At 42.2% G+C, this 17,363-nt stretch overlaps 2 protein-coding genes across 3 annotated transcripts in view; both read left to right on the top strand.

Moving 5' to 3' along the window:
• Positions 1–72: 72 nt before the first annotated feature.
• Positions 73–7,458, top strand: LOC146645094 (U8 snoRNA-decapping enzyme). The gene is made up of 5 exons (XM_085393625.1): positions 73–160; positions 2,363–2,494; positions 2,647–2,687; positions 6,316–6,556; positions 6,647–7,458. Exons 2-5 carry the CDS (start codon positions 2,363–2,365, stop codon positions 6,890–6,892), a joined length of 660 nt encoding a protein of 219 aa, XP_085249751.1. The 5' UTR covers positions 73–160; the 3' UTR covers positions 6,893–7,458.
• Positions 7,459–9,034: 1,576 nt separating this feature from the next.
• Positions 9,035–17,363, top strand: part of LOC146645093 (SLIT-ROBO Rho GTPase-activating protein 3-like) — a 31,348-nt gene continuing 23,019 nt past the window's right edge. For both annotated transcript variants that reach the window (XM_085393806.1, XM_085393805.1), the window contains exon 1: positions 9,035–9,304. The gene's annotated coding sequence lies outside the window, so the exon portion shown is untranslated. The remainder of the gene's footprint in view (positions 9,305–17,363) is intronic.

The following is a 17,363-nucleotide window of genomic DNA, read 5'->3' as shown; positions in this document are numbered from 1 at the left end:
ACGGCTACTACTAACCAAAGCTGATTGGTTGACCGGGGAGCTAACCGGAACCACATGCTTCGCTTAGCCAATCAACGGCCAGAACGTCATCGGAAAAGCCAGAAGTTTTGAAAAGGCACTGCTGACTGAAGAATGAGACAGCATTTAATGTAGAACAGAGGTAAATGCGTGTGACTTATTAAACAAGCGGGTTTACTTCATTTTTGATTAGAAGTAATATTGTTTGACCAAACGCGGCACTAACCTTTATTTCGTGTTGCTATTATGTCAAAATATTAAGAAAATAATTTATAAACTGTACGATAACAGTGTTTGAATGTTAGTTAAGACATCAATCTCCTTAAATAAACAAATAGAAACACACACTTATTAAGAGAACTTAATGCTGGGGAAATATACTCATGTTTATAACGTCCATGCTTACCCAGCCTTTACCGCGCATTTTAGCTTGCTAAACGATGGGGAAGTGTAAGCGCAGAGCGGAGAGTGCCGGTGTTGCAGGTTAACTGTTTTGTTAACTGGTTGGATTTGTTTACATATTCCATTCTCCGTGTTTCAGATGTTGGATCCGCAGATTCGTCTTTTTCACCGCGTGGTCGTATGTCATATAGTTTGACAAGATTAAAGACCTCGACAAAAAAGGTTTCCATCTCCAGCTCGTGCAAATGCATACACGTGTCAATATTAAATAATTTATTTATTTTTTTAATAAAAAATAATTTCATTGTTGTCTGAAGATGATAGTGATACCTGTGTGTCATACTGGCAATAGAGACGACCGCTCGGTGAAAAGGACGAATCTGGGGGACCAGATTGTTGAGCCATCTACGGATCATTAAAACATCCATGCGCACAACTGCAAAGAATGGATTTGAATTCGAGCAGGAAAACTGAAAAAAGGAATAAACTTGACAAAATATATATGTTTTGACAGATCAAAGGAAAGAGTTCCACAAAACAAATTTGTGGGTTATTAGCATTTTCTCAGTTCTGGATTACATGGTGATGTATTTTATTCATACACTGTTGCAGAGACGTCTGTGTTTGCACCTTCAGCCACTTCAGCACACAAAATGTCATCATAGGCCAGACATGATTTATTTTGATAGGCAATCGATCAAAATTAGAAATGAGCATGAGTTTCCAATATTTAACTGGATATAAAGTTAAAAAATATCTAAAAATGTTATGGCCAATGTGACGGTTTTGGGGTTTTTTTGGTCTGAAATGTATATTTCACCTTATTTTTAGTGCCAGCTGTTTGGATGTAATGTTCTACCACTGTCAGAAGGTGGCAGTCATACTTCAATCATAAAAACCTTGATTTTAGAGCGTGTTTTAATGCTGTTCATTGTTGGTTTTCACTAAACAATATTCTGACTCACTGAGTCTTAATTGGATCTTCTCTGTAGTGGGTCTCCAGTCGGTGGTGCCCGTAAGGCCCATATGGTTTGCTAATATACAACACTAACCCTGGCTGCTGAGGATTTAGCATAATTTTTCCAGTTAGAGCCTAAAGTATAAAAGACTGAAACTGAAAAAAAAAATCAAAATTAAATAACTGACTTTGAGCAAAGCATCTTTAGTCCATTTTTAAATGACAGCCTCTTTCAATTTTAATGAACTATAAAGAATTTTAAAAAGCTGACCAAAGAATACATTAATCTGAGATCTGAGGAAATACAGATTAATTGTTTTATTTTGTATGCTTACATTGTTTTACTTTGCACACAGAAACAAAATAATTTCATAAAAATGAAAACCACCAAGGTCTAAATTAATTCCCTCCCCAATGCTAATAGTCAGTTGTGATTCCTTTTTGCTGGAACAGCCTGCAACCATTTGTTGTAGTTTTCAGCAAGTCTCACACACATCTCTGATCAATCCCAGCTCATTTGTCTTTCTTCTTCTGAGTCTCACATACTCCTCCATATCCTCATAAAATAGACTTGCCGTTTCTGTGCTGACTTGGTTATGATACTGAATGAAAGGCAACTGTGTCAAAATTCATAATCATATTCCAAATTTTGAGGAAAAGTTCACTATGGAACAGGGATTATCTCACTCGACAGTTTGCTCCACCCCAGTAGAGGGAGCTAAAGCTTTCCCAATGCAAGTCACTCAGATCTGTTGTGTTTTTTTTTCTGCATACAAGCCCACAGGCCTTCCAGCTAATCAGTAGGTTTCATTAAGGTCTGTTGGCTCAGCATATGAGGGAGAACAAATGACCAAAAAGAGCAGCTATAATAGGATGATGTCACTTTGGTAGCACATGGCAAAAGAGGGCATCCAGCCAGTGTGTTCAGGAAGCACTGAACTGTGACTGTATAATTTAGCACTGTGTTTGTGTGTATGCTTGTAGATGGCGAGTGGACAGCTGTCGAGGGCGGAGGCATTGGCATGCTCAGGCTGCAGGCATGCGTGCCATGTGATGCTCTACGCTGACACGAAAGCTCAGCTGTTTGGAAGAATTCCCATCAAACATATCATACTGGTGAGGTGTGTGTGTGTGTGTGTGTGTGTGTGTGTGTGTGTGTGTGTGTGTGTGTGTGTGTGTGTGTCATTTGAGCTACTCTAACACACACGCACCTTTACATGTCTGCCTCTTTGAGTGAACAGGCATATTTCTGTGTGTCACTTCCACAGATGCAGATGCGCTTTGACGGTCTGCTGGGTTTCCCTGGCGGGTGAGTCTTTCCTGGTGCTGCTTTTGCTCCTTGCAAACATAGGTACATTTTAGCTTTTGGTTTGTAAAGCCTTCTTGTTCTTCACAGAAGAAAGAAAAAAGAAACCCTTTACAGCTCAGAACAAACATTCAAACACTGATGCTACAATCCTCGTCCTGCAAGGATTGGCGATGATAAAATGTGCCTGACGGCTTCTTGTTTAAAGCGACTTATCTTGCCTTAAACCCCTATTTGTAAAGATTGAGATTGTCACATACTGCTTAATTAGTATTCTGCTAAATGAATCACTTGTGCCTTTGTGATTTACTGTAGTCGCTGCCAGGATCTCTGGCATTTCATTTGCCAGCACAGTGAAATTATATAACGAGGAGGCAAAGAGACAGGGCTGAAAAATGATAGAGACATATGCAAAACAAGAGAAAACTACGTCAGCAAATAGCAACAGTGGCAGCTCTATTGATACAACTACATATGAATTGTGTAGCCTCTGTTTTTAATATACTGCTGCAGGTGGTGTATGAAGAAATCTTTCAAAAACGTGTGCCTGGCAACATTAAACATCCAAAACACTAGTTAGTTGTGTAAATTTGGTCTGCTACTAAAGTTAGCGGTTAGACTTGTGCAGGCATTCATACACATCCATCCATTTTTTGTCAGAGTCACAGGGGCAGCAGTCTAAGCACAAGTCCCCTCTCTTTCTCCCCGGCCAGTTCCTCCTTCTCATCTGGGAGGGACTCCGAGGCATTCCCCGAGGCATTCCCAAGCCAGCCAGGACACATGATCTGTGTCCTGGGACTGCCCTGGCATCTTCTGTCAGTAAGACATGCCCAAACCACCTTAACTGGTTCCTTTTGATATGTAGGAGTAGAGGCTATACTCTGAGTGCGTCCTAAATGTCCAAGTTCCTCAAACTCTTTGGCCAAGGGATCAACCTTTGAAGGAAGCTCATTTCCGCTGCCTCCACCCAGAACTTGTGGTCATAAGTGAGAGCAGAAGCGTAGATCAACCAGTAAACTCACACTTTTCCTTTCACACTCAGCTCTTTCTTTATCACAGAATACCTGTACAGCATCTGTATGACTGCAGACGCCACAGAAATCCATCTGCCAGTCTGCTGCTTCACTCACCCTCGCTTGTAAACTAGATCCTGATATACTTAGGGCAACAACTCATCCCTGAGTGTTCCACCCTTTTGCAGTTCAGGACCATGGTCTCAGACTTGAAGGTGTTACGGTAATTCCGATTTGCAATTTGGAACAAACATTCATGTCGCCCTTTTGGAGGCAGTCTGTTCACTTTGTATCAGTGGCCATCGTCAGCTCAAATGAGAAATTTACATTTTATTTGCGACAAAATGTTTTTGTTTTGGGTTTTTTTGCTTATGAATGCTAAACTAATATCTTCAAATCATCAGTCTGTTGGCACTGTGACTGATTCTACATGCCTGGATAAATTGAGTGAGAGTTTGAGTTTCTTTGGCTTTCTTATGCCTTAGACCAGTCAAACAAATAGTTATTGGCTGATTTTGAGTTTGAGGTTATACCAGAATTACATTAGAGCAGGTTGTGCCACAGATGGCTGTTCTATTGAAATGTGGTTATACGTTTCTCTAAAAAAAAAAAAAAAAAAAGTTTTTTAATTTCTGAGCTCTTTGAAGTCTGTGTATTGACACAGTGTGTCACTACATTTCATGGTTACTTTTAGCCATATATTTGTTGTAGACAGCATCTGGGTCACTGCCCTCTGCAGCAGTGCCAAGTTGGAAGCAAAATCATCTCAAACTGGAAAAAAAAAGTTTGAGTTTATTTGAACCACAGCTCATTCTGCACTACACTCGTCTCGCATCATCAAAGGGGCCCTCTACTGCTTATTTCCATCCATCCATCCATCCATTCGCTTCCGCTTATCCTTTTCAGGGTCGCGGGGGGCGCTGGAGCCTATCCCAGCTGTCATAGGGCGAGAGGCAGGGTACACCCTGGACAGGTCGCCAGTCTGTCGCAGGGCTAACACATAGGGACAGACAACCATTCACACTCACATTCACTCGCACATTCACACCTAGTGGCAATTTGGATTATCCAATTAACCTATCCCCACAAGCTGCATGTCTTTGGACGGTGGGAGGAAGCCGGAGTACCCGGAGAGAACCCACGCAAACACAGGGAGAACATGCAAACTCCACACAGAAAGACCCCGGCCTGATGGTGGAATTGAACTCGGGACCTTCTTGCTGTGCGGCAACGGTGCTAACCACCGTGCCACCGTGCTGCCCTGCTTATTTCCATTTTAGTTTTTTTTTAACTGATTTGATCTACTATTGTAGCTTTGCATGATTCACAATTCAAAATAGTCATTCATCTTATACTGAGCCTCTATGTAGCCACACTTTTAGCTACTGTCCCTTTAAGTTCACTTTCCCTTTCAGACAACTTTCTTCTGATTGGCTGCCCCTCAAGAAGAGATGTTGTTGGGTGGGGCTGTTCCCGCTCTGTGACCCAAACACTGAAGCCTGAACTGTTGGCTCATGAGGATTGCCTTAACTCACATTTTCCTCATTATTTAAATCTTTAGCCCTGTTAATATGGACATGCATAATAGCACCATTTTAACCTATTATTAATTGTGGGGCCACAATTAAGCTGTGCATGAGTTATCACTCATGTTCTATGGAAAAAAAAACAAAAGAATCCAAGCACCACAGCAGAAAATACTCAGTAAGCGTAACAAAGATTGATAATGATACCAATAATGATAATAAACGTGTTAAAAAGGACTCCCAACTGTGCCCAGTCACAGTTCTGTCCACACAGCTTTGTTAGAGAGTGACCTGCTGAGACACGATACATGTAAAAGCAGCGGTCACTTCAGTTAATTGCACGACAGCAAGTGGCCTTTTCTGTCTCTTCCAGTGACATTTATGAGGGTTAAGAACCTCTCTAAAGAGCTGCTCTTAGTTGTCGGTGTTCTCCTAATGATAATGGAAATGTGCATCTGGATGTTGACCAATGCTTTGACACTATGGCAACAGTACAAAACACACCTAAACTCCTTCAGAGATTTTTATAGAAGCCTATAAATTGCTCTGAAATATATATAAAAAAAGAAAACGTGACAAACTTGATATGTTAGAATCACACGGAGCTGTTGATAAGCAAGTGTTCCGTATAAAACGGTTGTTGGCTGATATCCAAAGCGATTTGCTTTTAGGCATTTAACATCCCGCTAGCTGTTACCTTTTGCTTTCCTTTTGCTGTACTTGTGCTCTTCTGGATACAAACGTCACTCTGATCACTTTGGCAAATGTTTTTATTTTTGCGCACTGTCAAACACAGTGAAACTGTATCTTTAGCCTCTGTGCATTTCGTCCATTATGTCCGGTATATTGTTATTGTAACAGCTCAGGTTGAGCTTTTGTTACTATATTTTTTTTGCACATTTTCTAAGATGAGACTCGAAATCTAGTGACTTGAAGGAGAAGTGATCAGCACCATCACCTGGACAAACTAACTTAGGGCTTTAAATTGAATTAGCCTTTCAATTAGTGTGATTTATTGTCAGGAGAGCAGTGCCTCTGACATCGTTTATCTACTTTCACATCTGTTGCTGACCTTTGATTCTCACACTTCAGGCTCGTTAACCCTTCGGAGGAGACCCTTGAGTCGGGGCTTAGCAGGGAATTGTCAGAAGAGCTAGGCCTGGCTTTGCCAATCTCTGTTGAAGATCATGTGGATTCTTGCTATGCACCTCCTTCCTCCCCCTCCTCCTCTTCACGTCTTATCACTCACTTTTACGTGAAGAAGATGGATGAAGAGCAGATTAGGGAGGTGGAGAGGGCAGCTGCATCCACTGCAGCAGATCACGGTTTGGAGGTAATGTGTCCTTCCAGAGTGACTGATTGCAGCGATTTACCTGATCTCATGCTCTGATCCTCACCACCTTCTTTCTCTGCCTGACTCCAGGTCCTGGGAATGGTCAGAGTCCCTCTCTACACCATGAAAGGAGGAGGAGGGCTCGCATCCTTCCTGTCACACTCTTTCATCGGCAACGCTCGCTCCCAGCTGGTCCACTCGATGCTGAGACTCAACCTGGTCGCCCCCGGGGAGTTGCACAAAGCCCTGACGCACTCTCTAAAGACTCATGCACACACGAAACAGGACCTGCAAGCAGCCCTGGCACTGACCCAGGGATTGAGGAAACAGTTTTAAAAAAATGCAGCTGCATTGCTACATCCTCTCAAAATGTAAATACAGATCCATCAGGACTGTTATAGACAAAAGATGATTTCAAATCCACTGTAACTTATACTCTGGAAACTCCCCGCCATACATGAGTATGGAAAGCCAAAGGTGGGAGGCCAGCAGCAAGAACAGAGCAGGCATTAAGGACAACGGATATGACACTAATTGAGTCAGACATGGCATTAAAATAAGAGAGGCAGGAGTGGAGGTGGGTTCCAAAGCGGCTTGTAGATGCACAGTAACCGTGGGCAGACTGAACCGGCTTAAATAGCGTGCCCTATTTGACATTTGTCAATTAACTGTGTAGAAGGGTCTCAGCTGAGCTTGATTTCCGTGGCCCGCCTGAACTAACCCTATGCTCGGTTTTGACCCTCCGCAGCACAATCTCACACATAAACCTCCACACTCACACTCATGCTGTCACGCTGACTCTGAGCTGGTGACTCATAATTGCATACTGTGCACCAAACAGTTTGGGGCAAAACATTATCAGCTCCCTTACAATTAATGGAAATAAAGCTGTTCACACTGCCCATCACGTCTGAGTCTTTCCTGTCATTTCTCTTCATTTCAGTCGTCAGCACTGTGTTGATTTCAAACAGCCAAAATTGAAATGCTAATTACAAGGCGCGAGAGCATTTTTAAATTTTTTTTTTTTTTTTACATTTACAGTCACATCTTTATGTGCTGGTGAAGGTTACTTTTCTGTTATTCTAGCAGCAATTTTGACACTTATCTCACAGGCATCTATCAAAAGTGCTACACAGCACTCAGAGAAGCAACATAAGATGAGGGGTTACCTTATATGGCATTGCATAGGCACCCTGTGGTTTCCTTTATCTGCTGGTATCAATAATGAGGCAGGATGTGTATGATCTACAGCCTTTTCAGTCAGAAGGGATTCTTTGTCTGTGTGCTCCTCACATTTCCTTTTCTTTCTTTCTTTTTTTGTTGTTGTTGGTAGGTTTCATTTGAAGTTGTAGCACATCAGCAGTGGTGGTGCTGGTGGTGGAGGATTAATTACGTCCGTGACATACTATACAGCCTGCAGGCGAAGATTTGATTCTGTTTAAGTGCACCCTTGGTGCACATAACGCGCTTGCTCCAGATGTTAGTAACCTCATTCCCCAACATTATTGCTGCCAGTGAGGAAGAGCAGAGACAGGATGTTGCTCAGCGTTCATGATACCTACTGTACTGAAAGTATAAGATCCATTCTCTGGTTTTATTTTATTTTTATTTATTTTTAAATCAGTCAACTTCTGCAGGTGCAGGAGCATCATTTATCCATGTCATATTATTACTACACTGCATTCATCCTCCTGCATTCATCAGATAAAAGCTGGAACGCGTGGAAGAAATGTGCAGAGTATCCCGCTCGTTCACTCATCTAACATAATGGATTTCATGGGGACTTATTGCATTCTTACAGGGGTGTCCATTAATCATGGCTACATGCAGATTGACTCATCATCGAGCAGGTGTTAATGCTATTAGTGATGAAGGTAGAATTAATTTGTGCAGCGGAGTACGGTGCGATCTGCTGTCGGTGCGCGTCTCTCGATCCGAGCGTGTTTTTCTGAGCTGTGAGGAGGAGGGGGGGAATACGCACCACATCCGACACGATAGACAGGAAGCAAAAGAGACTGGTAGTACCAATCGCTCCTGTCTGTGGTTGCCTTTTATGTGATCCTGTGGCCCTTTTTGTGTTTTTGTGTGTCGACGGTTGCATCTTGCATGACAGTAAGGTGTGTGTGTGTGTGTGTGGGGGGGGGGGGGGGGGGGGGGGGGTAAAAGGATGCTGTCGTGTGCTGCAAGGGAAAATAATACAAGGTCATTAGGAAACATTTAGAAAAAGATTGGTGGGGGTTGAAGGGTGGTGCAGTGTAGGTGAGGGGGAAGGATGGATGCAGGGGGGAGAGAGCAGGAGCGAGGGATGCTGAGGGAGAAAGACGGTATATTCATAGCAGCAGCGGTATTTATAGCCGCCCAGAGGAGAGGAGAGAGCGCGGGGGCGTGGCTTTTTGCGCTGCTTCGCATGGCGGAGAGGGAGAGTGGGGAGGAGAGAGGCAGCTCTGGCGCGAGTGAGTGAGCGAGAGGAGAGGCTATTTGGCAGGAGAGGGAAGGAAGAAAGAAAGGCGGGAGAGAGGGAGGGCTGTTTTTTGAGTGAGCGAGTTTGTGTGTGTGTGTGTCCCTGAGAAATAGAGAGAGAGGGTGGAGAGTACTGAGCTGAGAGAAATCTGTCAGATTCAAACACACTGTCTGTGTGTGTGTGTATGTGTGTGTGTGTGTCTGTGGTAGAAAGAGAGCGAAGGATGTAAAGAGAGGTGGAGAGCTGAGGAACACATAGAAAGAGACCGAAGAGGACCACAAAGTGAGGTATGTACGGCTGTCATGCTGCTCATAAATCCAGAAACAACCTGTGTGTGTGAGCATGTGCATGCGTGACTGAAGTGAATGTGTCTGTGTGTTTATATATAGTTTGGTGTCTTAAATGGACACTGTGTCCTCTTGGGGGGTTTGTAAGTGGACAAATGGAGCTACTGGCTGTTAGAGGAGTATCAATTATGTAATACAGTGTGCACCATTTTCACTGTTGATGCTCTGTATATGAGTGTGAGTGTGTGTGAGAGAGAGTGTGTGTGTTTGCGTGCTTGTGTAATTATGCTGAGGTGTTTATGTGGCCATTGTGTGGAGCCCTGCCACTGTGCCTTGACCATATGGGGTGATTTACAGCCACTGTTAAAAACAAAAAAACACCAGTGCTGATGGAGCTGTGGAACCTTAAATCCCACCTGCTGGCCTTCTCACCTATAAGGAGTTCACAGCTATTTTCATGTTATGTTATTAAGGCACGCAGATAAACAAGCTTCTCAGAGGCATCTGCAAAGTAGCGCTCCCTTTGTGCTGTTGGTTCACAGTGCAACAACAAAGATTGTGATGGTAATGTAAGACAGCAGCTCGAGTACAGACACAGCAAGCTCAAAAGCTTATGTAGGAAGCCGAATGGTGTGTTTTGTTTTCTTATTTGATGAGTTTACCTTTAGTTAAACCCAGGAGGAGCAGCAGATTCGAGAGCGACATTGTCACGATAAAACTTGAAATTCTCACGTTGATTGAAATCGTAGCCCTTCCGGCTCACAGGTTGGCCTGATCTAAGATGCAAATCCCTGACCTCAGATGGCAACACGAGCGTCCTTGCTTTCACTGCATCAAAACAACTGCACAGACAGTGGTGTGCTTCAAGCGTGTTTGCTGTGCTTGCACATGCATAACGTGGTGCTAATTTTGACCTACTCCACTTCCCTCATGTGTTGATTTGCCAATGAGCTGTGCCGGACACTTAAGTGACATTACAGGAAATCAGGCGTGACACTTTTTCCACAGAATTTGAAACCACATGTGGTCACAGTCTTTAGGTCACAGTCATTTTAACCCAAAGGATGCAGAACAATTTAACAGTAATTTTACTTTCTATCTATTGATGCAGTCATATGCTGTAACCAATTCAATATAGGTGAATGTATGTCAGGTAGGGTGGACCTGCTTTATAACTATTTTATGACCATAACTTCAAATTTGTAATAGCAGGTCTGGCTAAAAGATGGTGGAGTCAAAAGTAGTTTTGTTTCCGTAAATGTAGAACAATGGAAATGGAAAGTGGCCTCAAATATGCTTACTATTAATATATATGCATATCTTAAAAAAACTGTAGTTAGATTTAGTAGCAGTGGAGATATTTGTGTAAATGTCCCTGATTTCATATTACAGCAGTGAGATTTTCTCTTTCAGTACTGTAGACCCGAGGAGCAAAAATATCAGTAGAACTAAACCTAAAGCGCTGATTAATTATCTCACTTAGAGAAGGTTTCAGCGCTGTGCTCAGGCAGTTTCAGCTGTGCCTGAGGAGCGGATGTGGCCTGACAGCCTTCCACCCCCTCACACTGCCCAACTGTTTCATTTCACCTTTTTTTTTTTTTTGATATCTGACGGGATCTACAGGTATGCATTCCACAAACATTGCCTGTAAATGATCTTCTGCATTAAAGTCAACTCTCCGTGCTTTTGCAATTAGGTATCATGCCAGAATCTAAAAGGCGCCTGCCATGTGTATAATATGGCTACTGTGCTACTGCCAGAAAAAATGTATGTCCTTTTGCAAATGTAAATCTTTTTGCTCTGTGCCGGTACTTAGTGGACTGCTGGCCGCACTTTCTTTTATGGGATGAATTCCGTGTGGTTCTCCTCTACCACCTTGAAACTAGCTGACCCTGTGCTGTGTGTTTTTGGCAGTGACGCGAGCCAGGATTAAGCTGCTGCTAAAAAGATTTGGTGAGATTTTCAGGTAACAGAGTAATTCTCTACAGATGGTTGTGAGAGGAAAAAAACCTGTGGTAGCATACTATTATGCAGTTTCCTGTTTGCTGTGGAAGTTTCTGCACAAGCAGCACTTCACAGGGTACACAGGAGTGTATAGAAACTCTGGCAAGAAGCAAACAAACCTGGATTTTGGCTACTTTGCATGGCGAATATAGCGTCCTAAATCTCATGGCAGATTCTTAATAAGTTATGGGCCTGGAGTCGGTATGAGTTTGTGCTACCTTTTGTTGTGATGCAGTCACGTTGGCTGTATACTGTGGTTTCAGAATTACCGTCATGCAGCCAGTTGGCTGACAAATAAGGTAACTTCCAGCAGTTGAAAGTCGGTTGATACCCACTACCTTTCTAGTTATCTTGATGACTCAAATCATTTTACACTGCAAGTCACACTCAGCCATTCACTAATACTGTTCTTTTGTAGAGTCTAAGCAAAAAAACTGTATATCAAAGATGGATGTAGCCACAATATCATCACTTGGGTTTTAGACTCCGTAGCTTGAAACCTCAACGTTAGCATTTTACCTTCTGCTGTGCTGTGCGGGGGGATTTTGTAGATCCATATAACCATATCTGGAAGGGAGTTCTAAGTGCTAAGTTATTAGTTAATGCTAGCAAGCTTAGCAAGGTGCATCAGGTTGTAAACCTGCTAATTAATGCTACGTAGGATTTCACTCACTAAAACTGAATCATTAACTTTTTGGGCAAGAAACTCCGCACCACACAGCAGGCCATATTATTGATCAGATAATTTTCTTTAAAAATCCGCCAAGTGGCACCAACAACACTAGGGCTGCCACGATTAGTCGACTAGTCACGATTACGTCGACTATCAAAATCGTCGACGACTGATTTAATAGTCGACGCGTCGTTTGAAGCTTTGTAAGATCACAAAAGACACAGGAATATGTAGTAGGATTTAAGAGTGTAATAACGGATTGAAACAGAAGATGGCAGCACTGCATGTACAAGGATGCCAGCTGCCGTTAAACCCCGAAGAAGAAGCTGTGTCCCAGAATTCATAGCGCGGCCCAGTTCAGTTTCCAACAATGGCGGCAGCTAGTTAGTTTTAACTTTACTCTTATTATTCTTTCTGGGTCACAAAATAAACGTTTAACATATTTTCAGGCGAGAATGTAGCTGTGGAAACCTCAAATATCTGCTCAGTTTATCAAGACACCGCATATTTTCAAAAGCGCTCCGACGTTTTCGGAGACGTCTGTTACCCACTAGCTCGATAGCTAGCCGGGGGCTAGGCTAACTAGAGCCGTGAGAACACCGGACTCCCGGCAAATCGTTTTCAAACCCACCGCCGTCTTTCGCTACTCAGGTTAAACATATGAGTCACTTAGATAACTTAAAAATGTTACTGTTTGGCTTTTTTTTTCTTTTAGTATTTTATTTGTTCCTGAGTAAATCTGTTTGGCTGAGATTAAAGTTCTAGTTTTTACACAGCTGAATAAACGTCAAGCAGACAACTGATTATCAGAAGTGTGAGATGCTGGAGAATCTACTCCGGTGTCCTGTTATATTTTAGATAGCAAGGAGTTTATTAAACTTCACTGAAACAAACTATCATCTTGTCTTTATTTTTAGTTAGCACATACCTTAAACACTTAAAGCTGTAAGCTAATGATAGTTATATAAGAGCAGATGCTGCTGGTGCAATAAGCTGTACGTTTTACGTCCAATGGATGATGATCTGATTAGTCGACTAATCGCAAAAATAATCGGTGACTAGTCGACTATCAAAATAATAGTTTGTGGCAGCCCTAAACAACACAAACATGGTTGAGGCTGGTTGAGTTCAGGAATCAGCAGAGGTCAAGCAACCTGCCAGCAAAAGTAGACGCATTTCTAATTTTACAGCTCACTAGTATGGGTAACATTGTCCACCATACCTTGGTTAACGATGAAGGCAAAACTTTTGTTTTGTTTTTAATCTAGGCTTAAGCTGGACATTTTAACAATGGAGCAAATGGGACGTGACTCAGTTTTGGAGCCAGCATCAAGTGGACAATAAAGGAAGTGTAGTTTTCAGTTCATCTACTTTGGTTAAATGTAAAACCTGTTGAAGTTGCTGTTGGCTTTTAGCATGTGTCAATCTCCAGCTGTGATTTGTAGTCACAGAGGTGAAAATTAAAAAAAAAAAAGGCTACAAAAACTCACTGTAAGAGTTACTACAGAAAGTCAGTGTTGCATTTTCACAAAACTGGGATACTCAAACCAGACGACTTTTAGAAACAGCAGTCAAAACGGAAGCAGCCAACTTCTAAGATATCTACACATTCAGCTGGTTATATGAGAAAGCTCTTCATGAACCATATCGTGACTGGACAGCGGGTTTTATTCAGTCTCTTTCTGCCCACTACAGAAGTTTTATTTATTTTTTAATTTCACACCCACGATGTGTGGCATGCACTTACTCTTTAGATAACTCTGATTACATCATCAGGGTTTCCTCTAGACCATTAAACATTTATGATCATGTCCTGAGAAGTACTTATCATGATTAGTAAACAGAATTGGCCGAAGGTGTGATCCCTCATTTAGGTTACCTCCCTATGTGTGGAACAATATATGCTTAAAAATACATGATGCAGCTATATTTTTCCATCCACAGGTCCAGATTGTTGATCATTTATGCAAATTCTGTTTCATCAGTATGCTTTTTTTACATTGCACATTGTACAATAATATGACGTGCCAGACACAGTATGGGTCTATACTTTTCTTTTTTTTTTTGTAAGCCATGTAATGTAACATTTTTGTTAGCTGATGTTTATCCTACTCACTCCTCCTGCAGTATAAGCTGCAACCAGCTCCATCCTGTCCCAGGTCCTGATTGCATCTAAAAGAGGCTCTCCAATCAGCACGTCAATTGATCGGTGTCACACCTGACTCTGTCTGACTTGGGCTTTCACATCAGTCAATGCACAGCTAGAGCATACATTAGCATGATCATGCATTCATGATTTTCAACATTCATCTGTGGTGACGAAGCTGCTTCAGCACCTGTGTCTGCAGTGCTGTTGAGCGGAAGCCTAATAGTTCCCAAAAGTCAGCTTTTCGGGAAGTTAGATCATCTGGCCGAGGGTCCCGCTGGCTGACACCCATATGTTTCCTTACTTGTTTTTATGATTTTTTTTGTTTGTTTTTACAGTTTGGCTATGTCCTGAGTTCAGGGGGTTTTGGGATAATTTTCCTCCGAGGCAGCTGTGAGAAGTCTTACAATTTGCAATTAGACAGCACAACATAAAGTTCTGCACATTAACACGGTCAACATAGCAAATCGTTGCTGGCTAACAGTAGTGTCAGGAAATCCCCGTGCAGTATCAGCATAACATCTAACACAATATCATCCTTGTATTGATTCTGCTTAGTGTCCCTTTTTCTTTTTTCCTTTAACTGACATTAGCAGGAAACCCCCTTGATGGCAGTAAAGCTCTAAGACACGCTACCACATTTATCCTGCCCTGTCGTCAGTCTGCTTTATATTCACCACGTGCACCACGTGACCTCTTTCATTCAGTGACCTTGACTTTAAGTATGAAACACTGGTCCCCTCTAACCTCTGTCTCTCTGTCCCGGCCGCCACCCACCCACCCCCACTGTTTTCCCTCGTCTTTTGCTGAATCCCTCACATCCCCTCCTCTCTCCTCAGATCATTTACAGTGGCTTTGTTCTGTGCAGATTAAGGTCGCACGCTGATGAAGGCTTCCTGTGCCTCCAGAGGTCTCGGGACCCTTGGAGTCTCATTTGCAGATTTTCTCTTCGCGTTCGCTCGCTCTGCTTCCAGATTTACTCTCCACTTGAAACCATGACTGACTATGTCTGGATCACATTCAGTGCACTGTTTTTGGAGGAAATGAAAGCACAGGTCTGACAACAGTTGTTAAGATGGCATTGAAGAGATGCCAGGCCAGCTTTCTTGTTTGTTTTTTATCTCCTTGAGTGTGCCGTACTGCCGTACAATCTACCTGCATCAACAGTATTAACTTTACAGTATAAATGAAACTGCATTAAACCACCTGGTGTCTTTTAACTTCAGTTACTTTTGTGAACTGAACACAATTGATTGCTTGTGGCGGATTGAGGAACAATTTCCACTGAAGGATTTTTTTTTTGTATCCTTCACAGGGTTCTGAAACCTGTTGAGAAACTGACACAGGATGTGGGGGGTGAAGCTGCCTCTGTATATATGGGTGTGTGTGTGTGCTTCCTTGCATGTGTGTTGAAGTTAAAAGTGAGAGATGAGTAAGAAACTGATTTTCATTGACAGCCTCGAAGGACTTGAAAGTCGTCCTCAAAGTACAGAAAATCAAGCGCACTTTGCATTCTCTAAATATGTTATTTTCTCCCGGTCTCTTTCCTGTTGGCTTCTCTTCTCTGTATGTTTAGTTATGCATAGGCACAATATATTTACATTGTGAACTTGTGAACATGACACGTCACAGCACTATGATTTGACTACAAACAAAAGATAACCAGACCTTATATTACACAGTGAATGGTAAAAATGTTTAAATATTAAGAGCACTAGACCAGAAGATGATTTAAGTAAAAAAAAAAACCTCACCCAGTTACCAAGCTTAAAAGGTTATTCTGTGTTGGAGAAATCAGCTTGTAGCCATTTTTAAAACCCAACCCAGTGTGATATTACGAGGTTCAACCAATGAAAAACCTGCCCACTAACTGAATACACTGAGGTAGGGAATAGACACCACCTGTTTGCACAGTAGAAATCATTAGCAAACATAGACTGTATATATGTGATGGATGTAGCCACTGTTGTTTCATGAAGTCCTTTTATGAAACCCCAAAGTCAGAGCGCTGTCTTAGTATTTTGGAAGAAGTAGTAACTATATTTAGGCTGGGGATGTGCACGTCGGGACATTTGTATGTTGCTGCTCTTGTTCGTCTGCGTCAGAAATGCTAGTAGGTTAAACATAGTTTATTAGTGCATAATTGCAGCTGTTTCAGAAATGCCACTAGCCAGGATGATAGCCCCTTATTTCTTTTCTTTTTCTGCTATTCTTTTCTAGATTAGCTGGGATCATTGTCCTGTTGCATCACCCAGTTTCAGTCGAGCTTTAGCTATGTCAAAGTTTTCCGTGTCCGAGAAGTGGCTAACTTTTTCATCCGGCTAAAACACCACGGTAACTTATGCTGAACACATAATGTTGTCTGGAACAGGCTATTCTCAGAGTTTCCACTTAAAATCGACTGGAAGCGCTACGTTTTCACTCATAAGCAATGTCTGAGATGAGGTGTTTGCGCTGTTAAGCTGTGTTTGGTTGTTGCTGTGCTTTGTGACCAGTCATCTCCAGTTTGGTCTGGTCTGTCCAGAAAAGGTTATTACAGAAGTCTTGTGGTTTCTTCATGTTGTTTGCTCAGATACAACTTTGTAAACCTAGGCTGTGTTTCCATGCACTCTCATTTAACATGCTGTCTGATGCCTGTACTGTCTGAGATGTGACTCTTGGGTTTTTTGCAGTTTGTGTGAGCTCTGCACAGTCTGACCTTGAGTTGGATTTATTGGACTACCCACTCCTGGGAAGATTGTGACATTGTGTGAACACACACCTGGATGCTCTGGACCAGAAAACTGCCAGAACGTCTGGTTTTATAGAGGTGCTCAAGCAGGCTACTGATCAATTAATGAAGTACATTTGATTATCACTACCTGGCTGCTACTCACTCTTAAGTAGTTACCCATAAGTTACGCTTAATTCCTATGGAAGCAGTAAGTGTGTACTTGCTTTTTCAGAGGAGACTGTGAATAATGCCCAACTGTTGGGAAATTTAAAATGGGAATTGACTCACTTCTGAAGTCGGCCTCTACTGGCCATTTTTAGGAACTGCAGTTTTTTGTCTCTTACATGTTAGCATCCCTTTTCATCTTGAAGGTGGCCTCTTGTTTCACCAATGCCTGTAGATGGGTATAACAAGTATACAATACTATAATGGGTATAACTTGAACTAATGTTCTCTATAGTGCTTCATAAATAAAGTTGTCTCGGATTAAAGTTGAGGAGCAGAATTAGGGGATCTCACAACA

The sequence above is a fragment of the Rhamphochromis longiceps genome, linkage group LG20 (genome assembly GCF_057381845.1).
Source record: "Rhamphochromis longiceps isolate RC_006_pf linkage group LG20, R_longiceps_female_GT1.1, whole genome shotgun sequence".
Taxonomy (NCBI): Eukaryota; Metazoa; Chordata; class Actinopteri; order Cichliformes; family Cichlidae; genus Rhamphochromis; species Rhamphochromis longiceps.
This window is presented reverse-complemented; position numbering and strand designations above follow the sequence as displayed.

What these genes read in the sequence shown, in the direction of transcription:
- LOC146645094 (XM_085393625.1), top strand. Translation starts at nt 2,363, where the DNA reads ATGGCGAGTGGACAGCTGTCGAGGGCGGAGGCATTGGCATGCTCAGGC. An exon ending in CCATCAAACATATCATACTG is followed by an intron (nt 2,495 to 2,646) that starts GTGAGGTGTGTG and finishes TCACTTCCACAG; the next exon opens with ATGCAGATGCGCTTTGACGG. An exon ending in CTGCTGGGTTTCCCTGGCGG is followed by an intron (nt 2,688 to 6,315) that starts GTGAGTCTTTCC and finishes CTCACACTTCAG; the next exon opens with GCTCGTTAACCCTTCGGAGG.